At 33.6% G+C, this 20,304-nt stretch overlaps 5 protein-coding genes across 6 annotated transcripts in view; 2 read left to right on the forward strand and 3 right to left on the reverse strand.

Moving 5' to 3' along the window:
* Positions 1 to 2,528: 2,528 nt before the first annotated feature.
* Positions 2,529 to 5,607, forward strand: LOC125829195 (GDSL esterase/lipase At1g71691-like). Its single transcript, XM_049508443.1, has 5 exons — positions 2,529 to 2,820; positions 3,061 to 3,182; positions 4,150 to 4,386; positions 4,905 to 5,154; positions 5,240 to 5,607. The coding sequence occupies exons 1-5, from the start codon at positions 2,547 to 2,549 to the stop codon at positions 5,458 to 5,460; spliced, it is 1,104 nt and encodes a 367-aa protein (XP_049364400.1). The 5' UTR covers positions 2,529 to 2,546; the 3' UTR covers positions 5,461 to 5,607.
* Positions 5,608 to 6,772: 1,165 nt separating this feature from the next.
* LOC125830709 (uncharacterized) lies at positions 6,773 to 10,976 on the reverse strand. The gene is made up of 3 exons (XM_049509887.1): positions 10,701 to 10,976; positions 7,696 to 7,810; positions 6,773 to 6,984 (listed from the first exon to the last, which is right to left on the reverse strand). Exons 1-3 carry the CDS (start codon positions 10,923 to 10,925, stop codon positions 6,911 to 6,913), a joined length of 414 nt encoding a protein of 137 aa, XP_049365844.1. The 5' UTR covers positions 10,926 to 10,976; the 3' UTR covers positions 6,773 to 6,910.
* LOC125830656 (60S ribosomal protein L7a-2-like) overlaps positions 9,290 to 20,304 on the forward strand; it is a 431,324-nt gene continuing 420,309 nt past the window's right edge. Inside the window, exon 1 of one of the 2 annotated variants that reach the window (XM_049509844.1) lies at positions 9,290 to 9,321. In XM_049509844.1, the coding sequence (XP_049365801.1) occupies positions 9,319 to 9,321 (3 nt within the window). In that variant the 5' untranslated portion in view covers positions 9,290 to 9,318. The remainder of the gene's footprint in view (positions 9,322 to 20,304) is intronic. The other variant, XM_049509840.1, reaches the window with a different exon arrangement.
* LOC125830649 (glucuronoxylan 4-O-methyltransferase 3-like) lies at positions 11,622 to 12,498 on the reverse strand. Its single transcript, XM_049509826.1, has one exon. It carries the CDS (start codon positions 12,453 to 12,455, stop codon positions 11,622 to 11,624), a length of 834 nt encoding a protein of 277 aa, XP_049365783.1. The 5' UTR covers positions 12,456 to 12,498.
* Positions 17,648 to 20,032, reverse strand: LOC125830483 (putative late blight resistance protein homolog R1B-23). Its single transcript, XM_049509683.1, has one exon. The coding sequence runs from the start codon at positions 20,030 to 20,032 to the stop codon at positions 17,729 to 17,731; it is 2,304 nt and encodes a 767-aa protein (XP_049365640.1). The 3' UTR covers positions 17,648 to 17,728.

Here is a 20,304-nt window from a genome sequence, read left to right on the forward strand (position 1 = left end):
CAATTTATTGGAGAAATTGAACCTGAAAACGAATATATTTACTAATTACAACTTAGATAATACTTGTCTTGGGATTGGGAGGAATCCAACACGAAATATTAACTAATAAAAGAAAGATAAAAAACTTGAAACAATTCGAAACTCAGAAGACTCGTTTTTGCATGTCAAATGGTAGGAAAAGTATATTATATATATACTTGCAGTACACCTAACGTTTTCAAGAAGGTAGTTATAACAAAAGTGTCATCAAGTCAGACAAAGGCCAGTAGTAGTAAATGCTAAACAACCATCTCAATTCCTTAACCAGAAAAACCAAAGGTATCGGGTTCCAGTTCTTCCGGATACGAAGTTGTCTTAGTTAGGGAGTATTTTACTCTCCAATGTAAATTTTTTTGATGTGAACTTGAATTTTGTCGGACTTCAATGTGGAGAATAATTAAAAGAAAAACCGTCTTAACCGTCTCCAACACACAAAAGCAAGTTTTCTGCAGACTTACACTGCACTGTACAGTAGACTATCCCGTTTAATTATAAATTTTAAAGTTAAAATTGAATTTTTAAAGTTGTGATTTTTGAGATTTGAATTTGTGTTAGCACATGCAATTTACTTTGAAAAAAAATTAAAATTTTGCGGGTGAAAGTCCCATAAATTTGATAACATGAAAATGTTTAAAGATCAGATTTTCACAATGAACGGAGTGTGTGTATATTTTTGCATTTATTTCTTAGTCATAAATTAAACCTTCCCAAAGATGCATTTGTTTCTTATATTTTCTTGGGAAGTGTGAGACTTCATTATATTGTTACCGGCCAACGAACTATAAGTAAATGAAGGAAGCAGCATTATTAATGTAAAAACGCGCAATGCTCCCTCCGCCCAAAGGGACCAATTATTTGTTAACTCACAGCTCATATTTTTGCATGACATTGGCATGGGTAATTACTACTTCTATCCATCCATCCATACTGGCTTATTTCCGGGGACGACGTTTTCAACAAGATTTTTTAAATTTAGATTTTTGACATAAACTTAAAACATTCGATTAAAAATGACGAGATTTCAATCATCCCATCATAATCTATGTGTTGGTTTTGACTCTTCTCTCTTTGTTTTCAATGTTTATTTTTTAGAATTTCTAGGTGAAAATATAATATCTCCTGCATTTAAAATTTACTATAGTCGTTTGTCACTTTGGATTTGTTTTGAAATATATGATAGTTTTAGTATAAGGAGAAGCATTTGTTAACTTCTTTTAAAAAATCATCCTTACTATTCTATTCCCTTCGTTTCTATTTAGTTGTCACAATTTTAGATTTTACCTCTCTCAAAAAATTACGTAAATATATCATTGTACCTTTATTTAGTATTCTGTTGAAGTCAAATTTTTAATTAATAAACATGAATTAATTTATTTTGATTAATTAATTTGACTAATGAACATGAATTAATTACTTTGTCTGCCTATGTAGGTCAAATGCATATATACTTTCAAGGCTAATTACTTTTAAGGGTAAAATAGAGAGAATAATGTCATTTGTGCATTGATTTTGAGAAATGACAAATATTAAGGAATAACTAATTCTAGTAAGGACGACATGTAAATAGAAACGGAGGATTTAGTAAAGTATTAATTAAGTGAAATAAATACTTCTTCCGTTTTATTTTATATGGTTCTTATACTAAAATTAAAATTTCTTTTTTATTTGTCCATTTATCAAGAAAAAAATAGTTATATGTAAAAAAAAGTATTCTCTTAGGAGAAATGTCAAATCAACATGGGGTAAAGAAAATTAGACTAGCTTATGGAGTAATGGTTTGAACAAATACTCATATAACTAAGATTATTTATTAATATCTTTTCAAAATTATACAAATTTAAAAGACAAATAATATCAATGGAGAATAACAAGTACTCTTTTCATTTCAATTTTTTTAAATTCGTTTAGAAAAGAATATTTTTTTATTTTTTGATAACTCTTTAATTTTTATTTTCCACTTGATATGTTTTAAAATCATAATATTTAAAAATATTTTAATACATTCTATCTTTAGTTTAAGATTACAAAATTTGAAAATTCTTTATCTTTTTCAAATTGTTTGTCAAATTAAAACCAAACAAATAAATTAAAACCAAGAGAGTAATATATTAATACAGTAGACTCAAGAAGTTAACCCAGGAGAATAGTATGATAACCTTCCAAATAGGTATAGATGAACAAATTATTAATGATGGCAAATAATAGAAATGAAATGAGCAAGCATATAGTAGTAAATTTACATTATTTTAGATGATGATTAATTATTGTTGTAGAGTGAGTAGCACTTAGCATACAAAATTAATAAAAATATATTCTCAATATCAATTCTTATATACTCACTCATCAATTATTACTCATTTCTGCATAAAGCACCATACAGGTGAATTCATTTACTCCTCTCTAACTACCGCATATTTATTTCCCCCCACCTCTATATTAAACCTTTTCATAACAATTTCAACTTACATTTCTCATACTAGAAAATCCATTTTACCAAAAAAAAAAATATGGCTTATAATTTTAGGCTATTTCCTTTGTGTTTTTTGTTGTTTGTATTGCTAGTGAATAATAATAATAATGTAATATTATGTCAAGAAGGAAGTGGAACAAGAAGTGCATTGGTGCCTGCTATGTTCATATTTGGAGACTCATTGATAGACAATGGCAATAACAATAACTTAGCTTCTTTAGCTAAGGCTAACTATCTTCCTTATGGAATTGATTTTAATGGTGGTCCTACTGGTCGTTTCTCCAATGGTCTCACTATGGTTGATGTTATTGGTACGTATAATTTGTGTTACGTAAGATCTATTAAAGGAAAAAAACGCTTCCTATCTGAATTGACCGCTCGAACTCTTTAGTTAAAAGCGACAAATTCCTATCTATTTCACCATAATTCTTGATGGTAGCATGCATGTTGATTATTATGATATATATATATATATATATATATATATATATAAGTGAATGTATAGAAATTAGTGTAAAAATAAATATTAACACATGGCATTGTACATGCAGCTGAATTGCTTGGACTACCTTTGACTCCACCATACTCACAGGCTTCTGGAGACCAAATGAGATTTGGAATCAATTATGCCTCTGCTGCTGCTGGCATTCTTGATAATACTGGCAGAAATTTTGTAAGTACTCTTTATTTATATATTTTGTGGCAAAAATCACCTCAACCTCCAAGTAAAATTAGAAAAAAATGAGTAAATTTGTACATAGTACTATTATTGTATTTTTAGTACCCTATTGATGTAATTTATCTTGTTGTAGTAAGGTTTTTTTTACCATATTTTTTAGGTTATTAGTTTTACTTATAACGGTAAATTGCCTATAGTGATCTTTTTCAGTGACATGTAATTAGTGTAATTAGAGTAGTGTATAAAAGTTAAATGAGTTATATTCAAAAAAGTAAGTAGGCGTTTTGATGACTACCATGACAATAATAACATATTCAGTATAATTTCATGAGTGGAGTCTGAGAAGGTCTGGATGTATGTAGTCTTAGTGTCTTACCCCTATTGTGTGATGTTAAGGAAGTTGTTTTTGATAAACCCTCGACTCAAATAAGTAGCATTTGGATCAAAGAAAAAAAAAGAGACCATATGGCCTACAAACCTTAATTTTTATGGTATCCCATTTATATTGGAGCTTCAATTAATTTAGATTCGTGATGCATATGACCTATTTAAGGGAAGAAACTCTCTTTATTAGGATTTTTTCCACTTCGAGCTCAAAACCTCTAGTTAAAAATGGATAAATTTTTATAATTATAAACTTTTAAGGGATAAATTGTAATTTTAACTTAAAAGTACGTGATTTCTATAATTTGCCCTAAATTTTATCTATCTCACTACGATCCTGGTAGGTAACCTTAAAGATCTTATCAATGATGCATCTACTCACAAGTACAACCTAACAAATGATACTTCAAATATAGCAGCAATAAATCCATGAACAAATAAATAAACTTAAATGCACTACACCTACCTACCACCTACCCAAGTACTTTTACATTTTTTACTTTTTACTAATTAGTAGAATCTTGCATATAGTAATTAATTGTATATAATATTTTTCATCATTATGAATTTTATACAGGTAGGGCGCATTCCATTCAATCAACAAATCACAAATTTTGAGAGCACACTGAACCAGTTAAGAAACACTGGTGCAGGAGATGTGGAAGAGGCACTAGCAAAATCAATTTTCTTTGTTGGAATGGGAAGCAATGACTACCTTAACAATTACCTTATGCCTAATTATAATACAAAAAATCAATATAATCCTCAAGACTATGCTACTCTCTTGACTCAACAGTATAATCAACAACTTATAGTAAGATTCTCTTTTTATTATCTCATATTTTCTTTTCTTGTAATTTTACAAAATTAGTTTGCTTTCCATATTTTCTTATAGCAGAGTACTAATTTATGGAAAGTCATTTTACAAATTAGTTTGCTTTCCATATATTCCATCTTCATTTGTGTTAAGTACGGAGGAAAATATTTTTGATTTTTGCATGTTTAGTTGATCAAAATATTCTGAACTCTAACAAAACAAGTTTCTTAAAAATCAGGAAAATGACATTTTTAGAGAGAACAATGAAGTGACATTTCAAGTTAATTGTCTTCTTCCCAACCCCATCCCACCCCACCTTGACTGCCCTACCCCACCCCACCCCACCCCATAGTAATTATTAGATTGCATAAATGATTTTGCGACAATATTTTTTTGCTTACTCACCAAACATTTTCCTTTGTACCAAAAACATAAACTAGTAGTTATTCCTTTAATTTACTAACCAATGTTTTCCCTTCCTTTTTTTTTCCTCCTTGAATTCATGAAACTTTTAGAGATTATACAATCTTGGAGCAAGAAAATTTGTGATTGGTGGAGTAGGACTAATGGGGTGTATTCCAAGTATTCTTGCACAAAGTCAAAATGGTGCATGTTCAGAGGAAGTGAATCAACTTGTCCTTCCATTCCATAACAATGTTAGATCAATGCTCACCAGCCTAAATTCCAATCTCCCTGGCTTCAGATTTTCTTACATTGACATCAGGAATATGTTCCAAGATCTCCTTGCTAATTCCAGACAATATGGTAAGTCAATATATTATTAATCCATACATAAAATAGCTTCATGTATATTAGCTAACTAAATTTGTCTTTTCAACTTTTGTAACAGGATTTAGTGAAGTAAATCTTGGATGCTGTGGAGTAGGGAGAAATAGAGGGCAAATAACATGTTTACCATTCCAAACACCATGTTCTAACAGGGAACAATACATATTTTGGGATGCATTTCATCCAACTGAGGCAGTTAACATCTTGTTTGGAAGGAAGGCTTTTAGTGGTGGACCTGATGTTGTTTATCCAATGAATATTCAGCAACTTGCCACTCTTTGACTTTGATGCTATGGAAGGAAATTGAATTTCTTCTACTAATTACCATTTATGTTTAGTAAACTGAGCTTTCCTTTTCTGTTTTAATATGTTTTTGTGGGTATTTTTCTATATTTAGTTAAGAATGTATTATTATCTTGTTCTTGTGGAGGCAAATACTGATATATTAGGAATGTGTGACAATCTACAATTTTATCATTCTTTAAAAGATTCTCATATTAATGTGCTTTAAACATATAAAATGATAGTAAGTAATGTATTAATGGTATTGATAGAAAAGGGTGTTAGAAGAACTTGAGTGTAGGCAGAGAGATACTCTCTCCTCAAATTATCTGTCGTGATTTCTAATACAAACACTGGAATATATCTTAAGAAATAAATAGGGACAAAATAATCAAAACTCTCTTTTAATTAATATTTTTTTACGAGGAGTATACAAGAGAAGCACGATAGGGAATTTGAGATGGAGGGAGTACTTATTAGGATAACCATAAGACAGGAGGTTGTGATTTTGAATTAATGAATGCAGAGTGCGGAGTCTCGTTGCACCCATTATTATTTTTTAACAGTAGGTGAGAACTTATTAACTATATAGTAATTTAATAATTGAAACAATTATTAATTAAGTTCATATTGAAGATTATGATTTATGAGTGTGCTCACACCCACTGCCTCGTACTTATCTGCCAGTTGCTATAAGTAATCACAAGTACGATTCTTAATTTCTAAGGTATGATACCTTAAAATTGTAACATCCATCCCAATTCTACCATAGATGTGAAGAACTATTAAAGAAAGGAAAGGAAACCCAACAAACGGAACATCACGCGTTTACACAAGGTTAGAGAAGGGTCACACCCTTGGAGGAAGGGACCTATTCTCACACAAACATCTCTTATGTTTCGAAACCATAATTTATTAATTACACGAAAACAACTTTACAATTGCTCTAAGACTTCCCTTCATAAACTATTAGACAAGGGAAATCTAGGATTTTTAAGTTTTTGGATGCAGAGGACAACTGCACCTACAACTCCTTTGTTAAAGTTTTCAAGAATGTATGCTTGTAGCTAGAAACAGATTCATGATTCAAAATCTAGTAGAAATACTTATTACCCAGCTACGTCTTACCGGACTGATGAAAAAATTTCGACAAGGATCAAGAAAATACCATTCAAAAGAGATCTAACATGTTTTTTGCTAAATTAGATGTAAATTATTATAAGTGTGTACCGATGTGGATGAAAGTAAACAGGGTAAGTAGCATGGAGATCTATCTAAATAGGAGTTACTGGTACTTATGTTGGTAAACTGATGAGTTTAAAGATTACTCGTCATTTATCAGCAAATGTATATAGAGTACAAAGTTGTCCAGCATATCCAGAATATCAGAGGTACAAGCAAAGGAAAAAGAGAACTCAACATTACTCCTTGCAGAGATTTAATGAGTCCTTTAACGGACCTTACGCACTTTTTCTTCCTGTCCTAAGCCGAGAGATTTTTGTGCATTTGCTATTCCTTCAGGATCTGCCAAAATGAAAATAATAGATTACAGCGCGAAAATAAAAAAAGAAGAGAAGGGGAAGGAAACAAAAATGAAAGGTTTTAGAAGGGGAAAAACATATCTGTTTTTATACTTCATTTGCTTTCCCTGTACTATACCCATAAGGAAAGAATTAAGATCTAAAAAAACTAAGGGGGAAACAAAAACAAATCTTTTTCTCCTTGTCATCTTTTAGCCATACCGCAGGAGACTGCTAGCCGTGACTTCATTCCCACCTTTGCATTTGCAACTTGCACAGACAACTTAACAAATATACTTCAAGTAAAATGTCCAGCCTAACACCTAAAACTCCAAGGTTCAAGCCTAAGTTGCTCGGACTCTCCAAAATTGTTGCCGCACCTGTGTCGGATCCTCCAAAAATGCGCTACTTTTGAAGGATCCAACACACACCCGATGACATTTTTGAAGAGTCCAAGCAACACAGGTTCAAACCTCCCAGCAAGCTTTTATTTGAAAAAGGAACTCCAAATGATCCCCCACTTCCAAACAAAAAGACACAAGGATAGACTCCAAAAGAAGCAAATTGAAAAGGGGTTTTCATAAGAAGAACAAACATTTCAGCAAAACGACGAAAATAACCAAGCTAGCCAAAAGTAGCTCCCAAGGGAACACCACAAAAAAGGACCCTTTTCCTTGAAAGCAAATTGTAATATGCAACAGACAAATAGACTTACCAAAGAATTGCGTAAAGATACTTGTAAAGAAGGTCAAGTTACGAGAAACATTGTATGCCATTGTAGGAGGCAGAGGTTTAACAACTGTGTCAATGCTGAAGACACGTTGAAGAAACTGCAAAGAGATGAAAGAATGGTACTGTTATTTTCTAATAAATCAAGAGAAATCAAAGGCCCCATAGCTTTTAAAAGTATAGCAGATACTGATATTGAAGGGTGTCATCCATTATCAAAAAGAGCATCCACTTAATTTCCTAAAATTTCCTCTATCAGGTACTTGTATCAGTCTATCAGATACACAGCTTTAACTTTAGATTTAGATTGCATTTGGTCTTCTAACGGTGTAAAAGGATTGGACAAACAGATTAATAATCAATCATAGAAAAGGTTCAGATGAATGTATTTTGTCATCTTTAGTTCTTCTACATATTGTCAGGTTTAGCATGTCAATCCAAATATTAATCAGATCGATTTTACATTTATAAAATTAGCTATCTTCCCCAACAATTCCTTTAATCTCTCTCTCAACACTTCCCCATCTATGTGCCACAGTTCCTTTCAGTCCAATCTTCAATCAAACTTCCAAGTACACATCTATTATTTTGTTTAATCCAAATCCCTCGAGCTTCATCCTTTCTCAGCTTAGATCATCCAATTACTCCAAATATTTATGTATTTGGTTGAAAATAAGCCCAAAATTTCAGGTACAGGGATTCTTGGTACAGTGAAACCATCTGAAACCTCTTAGAGCTAATCTCGGAATGCTTTCATGCAAAAGCAGAAGATAATTTTCAACATATCATTCATTGATACACGACAAAAACCTAAATCCATAGTGAGTATCCAAGTCAAACCCTGAATTTAAGCACTGGGAGATCATAAGACAGTCCATTGAGCAAGTACTGCTGCACTATGAATGAGGTGAAATTTCTTGATACTAATTAGGATAGTTTGAGCAAGGCATATGCAACAAGCACTAAGGTGATGGGGGAGAGTGGAAGTAACAAATGTGAGGAGGGGAATAGAGGGTATTGGAAAAGAGCTTGAAAGAGTGGGAGGGAGAGCACAAGGGTGGTTGAAAAAGCAAATAGAGAGACAAAGGAGGAGCAAGCAGACAAGGGTGTACTGAAGCACAGAGGTGGCTGGAGCTAATCGAATTGAGAAGGGATAGGTATGTATGACTGGAATAGCTTCCCATTGTCATTGCTGTCCTTAACTTCTTCCTCGTGCTCTTTTCTTTTTCTTAACTTCTATAGTTTCCTTTTCCTATTTTATTTTTCATGTACCTTCAAGTTGCTTAATAAATTTTTGTCTTACTCTTGATGTGCCTCTAAAAGGCTCATTTAAAATCAAATGCTTCACATTGAGGACAAAATAAGTAAAAACAATATAGTGGAGAAAAAACCATTGTTCAACTATGGACTGGAAACTAATTTTGTAATTCACTTACTGTCTCTCCACTTACATGTAATTGGAATCAAACACAAATACAAGTTTCTTCATTGCACAGAACTTCTCTAAAATCTACCCTAATATATATCTACTAAATGTACTGCTTGTCTGACACATGCAATACACTGAAAGCCACTTTGATGCAACACAACTTCTAACTCAAGAAAAAAAATGGTTTGATGGGTCTAAGTTGTTATATTAAGGTCTATGTTCTATGAGAACCAAAATACTTCACCAAAATAAATGTTAGTATGTTTAGACCACCTCCACCTCCCAAGTGGAACTATTTGAGGCATGCTGGTCTTACACATATGCCACTTTAGGATGTGGAACCCATTCAGCTCTCTATCTTTTCACTTGATGACTGAAGTCAAGTGCCACACTGGTCTTCATGATAGAAACTTACATCGCCAAGTGCCAACATTGGGATACCTTGGACCATTAGTTGGTTTTGCATCACTAGTGGGATCACACTGGGTTTGTTGTTGTTGTTAGTTCCACAAATTCATCAATGATCTATGAGCATAGTTACCTTTGTTTTCTCACTCTCCCAGATTTTGGAAGAGTAGTCCCATCACTTCTCTTTGAAGTTTGAAAGTTATTAAAGATCTTTTATTTGCAGATTAAAGCTCTATGAACAGAAAAACACATACATGGAAGTATCATTCCATCTGCTGTTCCCCCGGCCCTGTTTTTTTTTCTGTTATTTGGCAGACTAAAGATTAAAGCCATATAAATCCAGTCTATTGCAGCATATCCATTCTTATAGAGTCACATAGAAGGAGTTGAAGACCCTGAAATTATTCCAACTGTGTCCTATGCTTTTCCCAATTGAGTAATGCTCAATGTGTTTGTGGTTCAACTTTCCCAAGAGAAAATCCTCATTGACTCATCTTCACTATTATATCATAACAATTCACTATTTCTCGGACATAAAGTTGATAAAACTATTTTTTCTCTTCCATTAGCAAATAGCCAAAAACAATTCTTTGAAGGTACTATTCTCAAAAATTGGAATGCAATAACCTATCAAAAGAAATCAACAACCTTCTTAATATCTCAAATGAAATCGGCAACCTTTTGAATCCAACTTAAACAGCGAAACCAACCCACACACAGTTAACAATTACATATACTCACATCCTAATTAGTTTAGGCCTTACACTGGCTGTTCACCTACATAGTGGGTTCAGCTATAGCCTATATAAATCCAATCTTGTTATTCAGAGAATTTATCACAAGTTGTGGACTACTAGTTTTACGCTAACCAACTATCCTTCCTTATCCCAGACTCAATAGCGAAGTAACAATTTCCATTTACTAACAACACAAGTTTATGACTTTAAGTGTACCCCAATTGCGGAACCCGGATTTTCACGAAGGGGGCTTCCAAATATGAAGAAGTAAACACATTACTAAGACAAAGGGGTTTCATCATGTATAAATAGTGTAATTTCCCTCCGAAGGAGATTCGGATAAACCCCTCTGCCCTACCTGACTCAGCCCCTCATATCTACAAACAACAAACAGAGAGAGAGAGTAGAGAGAGGGACCTGGAAGTTACGTTGGAAGCTGTAACGAAGTTCAGGATCAATTTCAAGAGAATCATCTGCTTCATTGTCTTTGGAATTCACGGTTTTTTTACCAGGCACGTGCATAGTGGATGTTTTACCTGGTTGGCTTGTGACTTTAAGCCTTGCGTCTTTGAATTTTTCATCTTGTTCTTGGTCTACCCTCCATGGTGCTGACGCTAACAGCTCTTTCTTCCCTTTCGCCATTTTCAAAGCTCGAAAAAATTGCAGTCTGAGGAGGACAACGAATGAAAAGAAGATAAAAGGAGACAAGAGTTTGGTGAGACCAACGACGTCGTTTTTGTCATTTTCAATTTTAGCTTAATGTATACAAATTGACGCCTTTACTTTGTACATTTGTAAAATCAGTCTTCTAACCTCACGGTTCTTCGATTAAACACCACAAATTGTTCGAACTCATACTATAAACATCTCGAAATTTAGATAATCAATCGATTGATTTACTTTCTAATATGTAGTGTACATCAATTTAATGTCATATACATGCATTTCTTTTCTTACTTACAAATTTATTGAAATTTATAACATAATAAAATCTTCAGAATTCTCTTAATTTGTTTGTATGTCTAATTTATTTAAAGTGAAATAGTAATAATACTTCCATTTCCTGAGAATTCGATGTTCAATGTATCGATATCATATTGGTCTTTCGATCAAATCATTTGTAATCCACAAGAGAATTACTTTCATTCTAGAAAATTTTACATACACACGAAATCATCAATTATAGATCAAACAAAAGGAAAAATAAACTAAATATACGTATTCTTGACTTTTAACAAGGACAAATCCTCTTTCGTGTAAATGTAAGACTATATGATAATTGAAAGATTACAGAACACGTACTCAAAAATAATAATAACAGTGTGACAAGACTAGGACTTAAGGACAAAAGGACTTAATCAAACCACTTCTATAACTTGGGATAGTAAAGTGCCTAAGATTTCTAACTTGTCCCCTAATATATCCCTCACAAAGAAAATTCCTAGAGAATTTATCTTCAACATACCTTTTACAATCATGCACAAACACATCAGTTTCTCCATTTTCTCTATTCCTAGCCAATAATCCAACAGTATATATCACTTTCATCCTCCCTGGTAAATCATAAAATGAACCTGTTGGTGCATCAATCATGATTAAATCCCATTCAATTTCATACACCTCTTTTGGCATATTTGTTAGGGCAAGTGGACACTTAGAATTTCTTGGATCACCTAAGTTTTTTTTGCAAGAATCTTCTCTTTTACCAATACTTAGAAGCTCAGGAGCTTGATCAAGTCTAGTTTCGTAAGTGTATTGGTAAGCTTCTAGTGAAGGTACTTCTTTAGTAATTTTGTGGATCCAATCATTACTTTCTTCGATGAAGACGGTTCGTCCATTATGGTTGAATGAACTCCACATTAAGCTATCAAATCCAAGTCCAAAGACTAAGAAATTGCATGGTGATTTCTTCTCAAGGACCTTAAGTGTTATTGATATTTCGTCGTGTTTTTGTTGCATTGTTCTATTGGTAGTGGCATAGTGGAGAAATGATTCAGCTAGAGATGGTGGAATCTTGTTGCATGAGTTTATTGATAAGTTTTTTAGCTTGAAAGATGGGGAGTTTGCTCTTAGTATCAAGTACAAGAGAAAGATGAAGAAAATACATGATAATATGAGCTTGTTCATGATCATTGTTTGTTGTTTTTTTGATGCTATTTGGTTTTCTTTCATGGGGATAGACTTGTGAGAGTATATGGAGGAGCTAAATGGTTTGGTTTTTAACTAGCTTTGAAATGGAATAGGGAAAAGAATTCACAATTAAATAGTGATTTTACATGATTTGTTTCTTAGTTTAAAGTGAAAGAAATGAAAAAAGATACATTGGTTTTGAGCTGATTTAATTAATATTCATATGCATTGAATATTCAAGATCAAAATTCAATGTTAAAGTACATTTGTAGTTACTTTTTATACTCTACTAAAGAAGAAACAGAGGACCTAACAAATTAATTGAAAACGTGTTTGTTGTGACATACTATAAACTACTGTTTGGAACAAGGCATGTCTAGGAGCAAATTATGATGGATATTTCAAAAGGCGGATTCAAAATTTGAACTTTATGAGAGGTTGATATTCTATTGCAATTCATTCAATTATTGAATTTCAAATTCATTGTTTATACTTTATTTAGTGGATTCTGTTAACGTATATACAAAGTATGCTGAATAGAATAGGTGGACAAAAACCGATCTTGTTCCGATCCCCTACTCCTGTCTCATTCTATCCTTGTTAACATTCATATTTATAACTATGGTAACGTTGATACATAATATCAACAGGGCAGCTCAATAGAATAGGTGGACTAAAACTGAAATTTAAAAGGTGAGGCGTTATGCTTATTTAGTACTCTCTTCATCTCAACGTACTTAAATAAAATGAAGCAAGCAATAGAGTTGAGACACATACATTGAGCCATGACAAAATAGAAGATTCGAAAAACATTACAGGAAATTACAGAACTAAAAAGCCATACAGACAAATCAGAACATCTCCTTTAGATGGAAGAAATTAAAGAGGTGCTGAACCTACTTTAGGGGTTGTGCAATATATGGAGTTGGAAACTGTCACAGCCAGTGTTTTCTTCTATTTCTCTTTTAACATTCATAGCTGAATCCACAAGAAAGTCATTGCAGTTATGCAATGTAATTTGTTGCAGTGTTGGAATATCAGCAAAGCTAGGAGGGATCTCCTTGAAGTAGAAACAAAATAGTAGATATAACTTCTCAAGCACGGGAAAGGATTCGTCAGATGCTTCCCATTCATTCATCTTCACACTCTCTAATATCAAGATCTTGAGTGAAGGAAACTCGACATTTGTGACGTCCCAGTAATGGTTCTCTGATTTTCTCACGGGAAATCTCCCCTTTATTGTGAGACTCTCAAGCTTCTTCAATCTTGCAATGATTGAAACCATTCCTTCCGTCAAGAAACAACCTCCAAAGTACAAACACCTAATATTTGAAGGTAAGACAAAGTAGCTCTCCCATCCAACTGAATCTCAGAATTCCTTATAGCTTGTCACCAGACTAAGAGAATATTGAAGCTGAGTATGAACTTCCACTATGGGAAACAAAGGACAACTAGGTAACTCGTCAACACGGAAGCTGATTTCTTCAATGATCGGAAACCTCCACCAGAACCTTGGAGTCGTATTATCTACCAATATATGATAGGTACGGAATATCTTCAAGTTCTCTAGTATTGTTGTTGAAGTTTCTTCAAAAATTGCACGATCATTCTCTTCCCATACAAAGGACAATTCGTATATTTGTACATGCCTTTGCTTCGTCATTTTCCAGATAGCCCCAGGCGATGTCCTTAGAGTACTAGGTGAACGAATGATAAGAGTTTGAAGATTGAGCAGATGAGATATCCACTTGAAATCAAATTCTTTGACATAAATCTCAAGGTACCTCAAGTGAGTTAGCGATTGTACTTCATTAGCCCAAGAACTTGGAAGGCATACCTCCATAAATTTCAGTACCCGAACAAGTTTTAGTTTTTTAAGTAAAGCTAATGGATTTGATCTGTTCCATGTGTAGAATTTTGGATGAACAATGAACTCCAAAGTCCTAGGACATATATTCACCAAAGCACTTTGTTTCCAGATTGGACTGGTGCATTGGAATTTTATCCAGCTGATATTCATAATGATCTAATTGTTTAACAAGATCATCATGAATATAAATACCTAACCGTGATTCCATGGAATTCAAATGTTGATATGGATTGTATGGCACTGTGAGCTGCATAAACTTTTCTTCTGTAAGTTTTTTTAAGCAAAACTCACGCACTACATCATGAAGTATGCAGCATATTACGTCCCCATCATAATCCCTGAGAGAAACCATTACTAGGCTTCTGTTAAGTAGATCATTCAAGCAAATTCTAGATGCTTCCTCCATATTCTGTGTGTCGACATTCAGTACAAACTCTTCAGCCATCCACAACATCATCAAATCCGATACTTGAATCATCCAGTCTTCTGGATACAATGCTATATAGAAAAGGCAAGGCTTTAAGTGGTCTTCCAAACGGTCATAACATGACTGTATCACCTTCATACTCTGCTCTCCTAAAACATAAGAACTTAAATCATTTGCAATTTCCATCCACATGGACGGACGCCTTTCCATTTTCATAATAATTCCAGCAATCAGGACAATCACAAGAGGCAATCCCTTGCAATGTTTGGCAACTTGTAATCCTGCTTCCAGTAGATCCGGGGGACAACTCTCTCCTTGAAATACTTTCTTCTCCAATAACTCCCAACTCTCTTCCGGAGTTAGAAATCTAAGAGAATAAGGTTCACCACAATGTTGAAGATGTGTAGCCACTCGTTCAATTCGAGTGGTTACCATTACTCTACTTCCATATTCACCATTAGGGAAACATAAAACCCAAATCTTCCCATGCCTCGACTTCCCATATATCATGTAACACAATGAGGCATCTCTTGCCTTTTAGAGCCTTCTGCAACTTGTCAGCTATGTCAACATCCTCTTTGATTTCGCTATTATCATTTGTTGCTTGTTTGAAAATCTCAACCAATAGCTTCCTCCTATTATATGATTGTGACACATCACACCATACTTTAACATCAAAGTGACCAACAATAGAAGGATTGTTGTACACTTTCATGGCCAAAGTTGTTTTACCAAGTCCTGGCATCCCAAATATTGAGAGGACGTGCAACTCCTTTGTTCCTCCGGTCAATTTCTTCATTATAATTTCTGCATCTTTCTCAAAGTCCACAACTTCAGCATCATCAATTGATGGAAAATTACGTTGAGTAGAAGGTCCTCCAGAAGAAAAAGCTCCTTCTCCACAAGTCTCCATGTACAATATGTCAACTGCAATCCAACTGCCTTGATCTCAACTTTCATAAAAGAAATGAAATCTTCAAAATTTAGACAAAAAAACCAAACCAACAAATTATAGCCTCAACTTAACTATGTTATGTATGGGATAAGACACAGATACCCCCAAACTATGACAAATCTCAGATACACACCTTAACTAAACTAAGATCCTATTACCCAAACTCATTTTTTTGGTAATTTTGTAGACATTTTGGCTTACGTGGCACACTCCGTAACTCCACGCAATTGAGGCACGTGGGAGATATTTGGATGCCACGTAAGTCAAAAAGGTGTACAAAAATTCAAAAAAAATGGGTTCAGGGGTAATAGGACCTTAGTTTAGTTAATGTGTGTCTCTGAGATTTCGGTCATAATTTAGGCGATACTCGTACCTTTTCCTTGTTTTGTATCAATAAAGTAATTTAGTTTTTGAGTTATTTAATACAAAATTAATCTAATTGGATTTGTCACCAGTTCTAAAAAAAATATTTGACAGTTTTTTTCATGTTCCCCTTTTACTTCATTAGTACACTTCTTTTCATCATTTAAGAAATTAAATCCCATTTATTGCCCAACTTACCAATATTGTTTTGGGCCTCATAATCCAAAATATAGAGAAATTTTCAAGTGAGCGTTTTACATTATTGGAAAGAAAAGGAACTCATAATCACAACATATATATAAAGAAGACATAAAAATGTGAATAAATATTATTGTACAAAAGATGAGAAGAGAAATAGCAATATAACAACAACAAAAAACTTAACAAAATTCTTACCTTGTGTTGTTGAGGGTGGCCACAGATGAGAGTTTAATTGTTTCAAAGGTTTGATTAATTTGATGGTAACAGAAATATAAAATGAGAGAGGATTGTATTATGTGAGGTAGTTTGACTCGGTACGGAGTTTAAGAAACAAAGGAAGATTTTTAAAATTTGTGGTTCAAAATGAATGAAAGAAATTTGTGTGGCCGTAAATCATTTCATTAAGGGTAAAGTAAACATTTTATAGTTAAATTGTTACTTAATATAGAAATGTGTCATTCTTTTTAAGATTGACCAAAAAGTAAAGTAAGTCACATAAATTGGGACAGAGGGAATACTCAAAATCGATAGTATCAAGAAAATTTGAATGTTATTTCAAAAAAAAAAATCTTAGATCTGTACAATGTGGTTTGAAAAATAAAAAGAAAGAGAGAAATTGAAAATCATTAATCTTTAAATGTGAAAATATAATAATTAAATTAAAAAAATAAGTATTTCTAAAATAAATTGATGGTGTAATTTTCTTTTCCACAGTCAGTGGAACAAAGTTAATCTCATTAAATTTTATGGTGTATCAACTTCTGGTTTAGAGTAAATATATTAATTGTTGATGGTGCTTAAAAAGGATTATAGTAAGACTTGGCTAAGCAATAATTTAGAATAAAAAATCAACTTAATTACGATAATGAATTCTAGATCTAAAGTAATGTGCACACTCACATGTATGATTAATGATCAATACAAGTGATAGGAACTATTCAAATTTTGCAAAAAAACAATGGTTTTAGCCTCCAAGAACCTTCACTAAACAAGCTCGTACTACTTGTCATGTTTTTTTTTCTTTTTTAATCTCAAGTAAACCCACAATCTCTATCATATGCTCTGTCTTTTGGGTGGACACTTTGTGGTAACCTGCTCACAAGAGATGCAAAACACATTAGGAAGTTGATATGTTAAGAAATGCATTTAACTTTTTTTTTTTTGTTTTTTACAAAATGTGAATAAAAAACATCACTTGACAATCTGGATAGTCCATTTTCTGATGAAATTAATGCACGAGATGAAATTAATTTTGAATATACAGATATATTATGAAATTGATACTGAATACATAAATATATTAAATTTGTTAAACTTCAATACATTCTGAAATACAAATAAAAAGGGAGATTTGCGAATCTTGCAGAAGAAAATAGGGAGTAATTACCCTGCAGAAGAAGAAAAGAAATACAATATTGTTTAGTTGAATACTTATTTGGATTGAGAATGAGAATGAGAATGAGAATGTCTATGACTCTACCTATGCTATGTGTATCGATCTAGGACAATAAAAGAACTTGGAGACTGTCACATCCTGTGTTTTCTTCGATTTCTTTTTTGATATTCATAGCTGAAACCCCAAGAGAGTCGGTGTAGTCATACAGTTCAATAAGTCGCAGTGTTGGAATATCTGCCAAGCTCGGAGGGATCTCCTTGTAGTAGTAACCAGTTCTTATAGATAGTTCCTCAAGCACGGGAAAGGATTCCTCTGAAGCTTTCCATTCTTCCATCCTCACAGAGTCTAATGCCAAGTATTTCAGTGCAGGGAACTCGACACTTGTGGCGTCCCAACAAGTGTTCTCCGATTTCCATGGTAAAAATCCCCCGTATAATGTGAGACTTTGAAGCTTCTTCAATCTTGCAATGTTTAGAATCATTTCTTTCGTTAAGAAACAACCTCCAATGTACAAATGCCTAAGATTTGAAGGGAAGACAAAGTAGCTCTCCCAACCAACTGAATCAAAGAATCCCAGAGGGCTTATGACCAGATTAAGAGATTGAAGACGAGTATGAACTTCCACTGAGGGAAACAAAGGACAACTAGGTAAAGCTTCAACACGGAGGCTGAGTTCTTCAAGATTCGCAAATCTCCACCAAAACCTTGGATTCATATCATCCACAGTTATACGATGAGTGTGTAATGTCTTCAAGTTCTCTAGCATAGTTGTTGAAGTTTCTTCAAAAATTGCTTTATCATTGTCATCCCATACCAAGGAAAGTTTCTTTACATTCAAATGCCTTAGCTTCTTCATTTTCCAGATAGTTGCAGGCGAAGTCCTTATAAATTTAGATGGACGAACCACTAGTGTTTGAAGATCCAACAGGTGAGATATCCACTCGAAATCAAATTCTTCAACAGAAATTTCAAGGTACCTCAAGTGAGTCAGGGATTGTACTGCGGTAGGCCAAGAACTTGGCAGATCCTCATAAAGAAAATGCAACACCCGAACAAGTCTTAACTTAACAAGTAAAGGTAAAAGATTTGATATGTTCCCTGAGTTGAAATTTGGATGAGCAATGAACTCCAAGGATCTAGAACATTCACCAAAACACTTTGTACTTTCCTTAGACTCGAGCATTGGAATCTTATCAAACTGATAGTCACAATGATCTAATTCTTCAACAAGATCATCATGAATATAAATGCATAACCGTGAATTCATAGAACTTAAATGCTGATATGGACTGTATGGCACTGTGAGCTGCATAAACTTTTCTTCTTCAAGTTTTCTCAAGCAAAACTCACGCACTACATCATGAAGTATACAACTATCTATGTCACCATTGATTTTCTTTTTAGAGACCATTACAAGGCTTCTATTAAGTAGATCGTTCAAGCAAACTCTAGATGCTTCCTCCATGTTCTCTGTTTCAGCATTCAATACAAACTCTTCAGCTATCCACAACTTCAGCAGATCATCCACTGCAATCTCATGGTCCTCTGCAAACAATCCCATGTAAAGAAGGCAATGCTTTAAGTGGTTTTCTAAATGGTCATAGCTTGATTGTATTACCTTCATACTCTGCTCTCCTAAAACAAAGGAACTTAAGTCATTTGCAACCTCGAGCCACAAGGACGCCTCCCTTCCCATTTTTGCAATCATTCCAGCAATCAGAACAACCACAAGAGGCAATCCCTTACAGTGTTGGGCAATTTGTAACCCTGCTTCCACTAGATTTGAGGGACAATTCTCTCCTCGAAACACTTTCTTCTGCAATAATACCCAACTCTCTTCCATTGTTAGAAATCGAAGAGAATAAGGATCACTGCAGTGCTGGAGATGCTTAGCAACTTGTTCAATTCTAGTTGTTACCATTATTCTGCATCCGTTTTCACCTCTAGGGAAACATAATCTCAAATCCTCCCATGCCTCAACTTCCCATATATCATCTAACACGATGAGGTATCTCTTGCCTATCAGAATCTTGCGCAACATGTCAGCTACGTTATCATTCTCCTTGATTTTGCACTTTTTATTATTAGCTTGTTTGAAAATCTCAACCAACAACGTCGTCCTATTATATGCTTGAGACACAGCACACCATACTTTAACATCAAAGTGATTAACAATAGAAGGATTGTTGTACACTTTCCTGGCCAAAGATGTTTTTCCGAGTCCTGGCATTCCAAAGATTGAGAGGACGTCCAACTCCTTTGTTCTTCCGGTCAATTTCTTCATTATAATTTCTGCATCATCCTCAAAGCCGATGATTTCATCATCATCAATTGATGGAATGCTGCGTTTGTTGGAAGGCTCTCCAGAAGAAAGAGTTTCCTTTCCACAAGTCTCAACAACATCCATGACTTGAGTAATTAGTAACTCTACCACCTTTCAATCTTTTCATAAAAGAAATGAAAACAAACATTAACAATCGTAAACTTTTAGAGAAAAAAAAAACCAAACCAAAAAATTAAACTCCCTCTGTCCCAATTACGTGTCACTTTTCGTTTTTCGAGAGTCAATTTGATCGGAAATTTGCGCATGGAATCTTCAATTTTTTTGAAATGAAATTTATATATTTGTAAACTACGTAAAAAATACTATAAATCACAATAATTGTTTATTCTAAATGT

The sequence above is a fragment of the Solanum verrucosum genome, unplaced genomic scaffold (genome assembly GCF_900185275.1).
Source record: "Solanum verrucosum unplaced genomic scaffold, falcon-dt-bn FXZP01000102.1, whole genome shotgun sequence".
Taxonomy (NCBI): Eukaryota; Viridiplantae; Streptophyta; class Magnoliopsida; order Solanales; family Solanaceae; genus Solanum; species Solanum verrucosum.

Coding starts and splice junctions, on each gene's coding strand:
- LOC125830709 (XM_049509887.1), bottom strand. CDS start 10,925: ATGGCGAAAGGGAAGAAAGAGCTGTTAGCGTCAGCACCATGGAGGGTA. Junction 7,811..10,700: donor GCTTCCAACGTAACTTCCAG/GTCCCTCTCTCT, acceptor ATCTCTTTGCAG/TTTCTTCAACGTGTCTTCAG. Junction 6,985..7,695: donor TATCTTTACGCAATTCTTTG/GTAAGTCTATTT, acceptor TCATTTTGGCAG/ATCCTGAAGGAATAGCAAAT.
- LOC125829195 (XM_049508443.1), top strand. CDS start 2,547: ATGGCTTATAATTTTAGGCTATTTCCTTTGTGTTTTTTGTTGTTTGTA. Junction 2,821..3,060: donor CACTATGGTTGATGTTATTG/GTACGTATAATT, acceptor TTGTACATGCAG/CTGAATTGCTTGGACTACCT. Junction 5,155..5,239: donor TGCTAATTCCAGACAATATG/GTAAGTCAATAT, acceptor CTTTTGTAACAG/GATTTAGTGAAGTAAATCTT.
- LOC125830649 (XM_049509826.1), bottom strand. CDS start 12,455: ATGAAAGAAAACCAAATAGCATCAAAAAAACAACAAACAATGATCATG.
- LOC125830483 (XM_049509683.1), bottom strand. CDS start 20,032: ATGGATGTTGTTGAGACTTGTGGAAAGGAAACTCTTTCTTCTGGAGAG.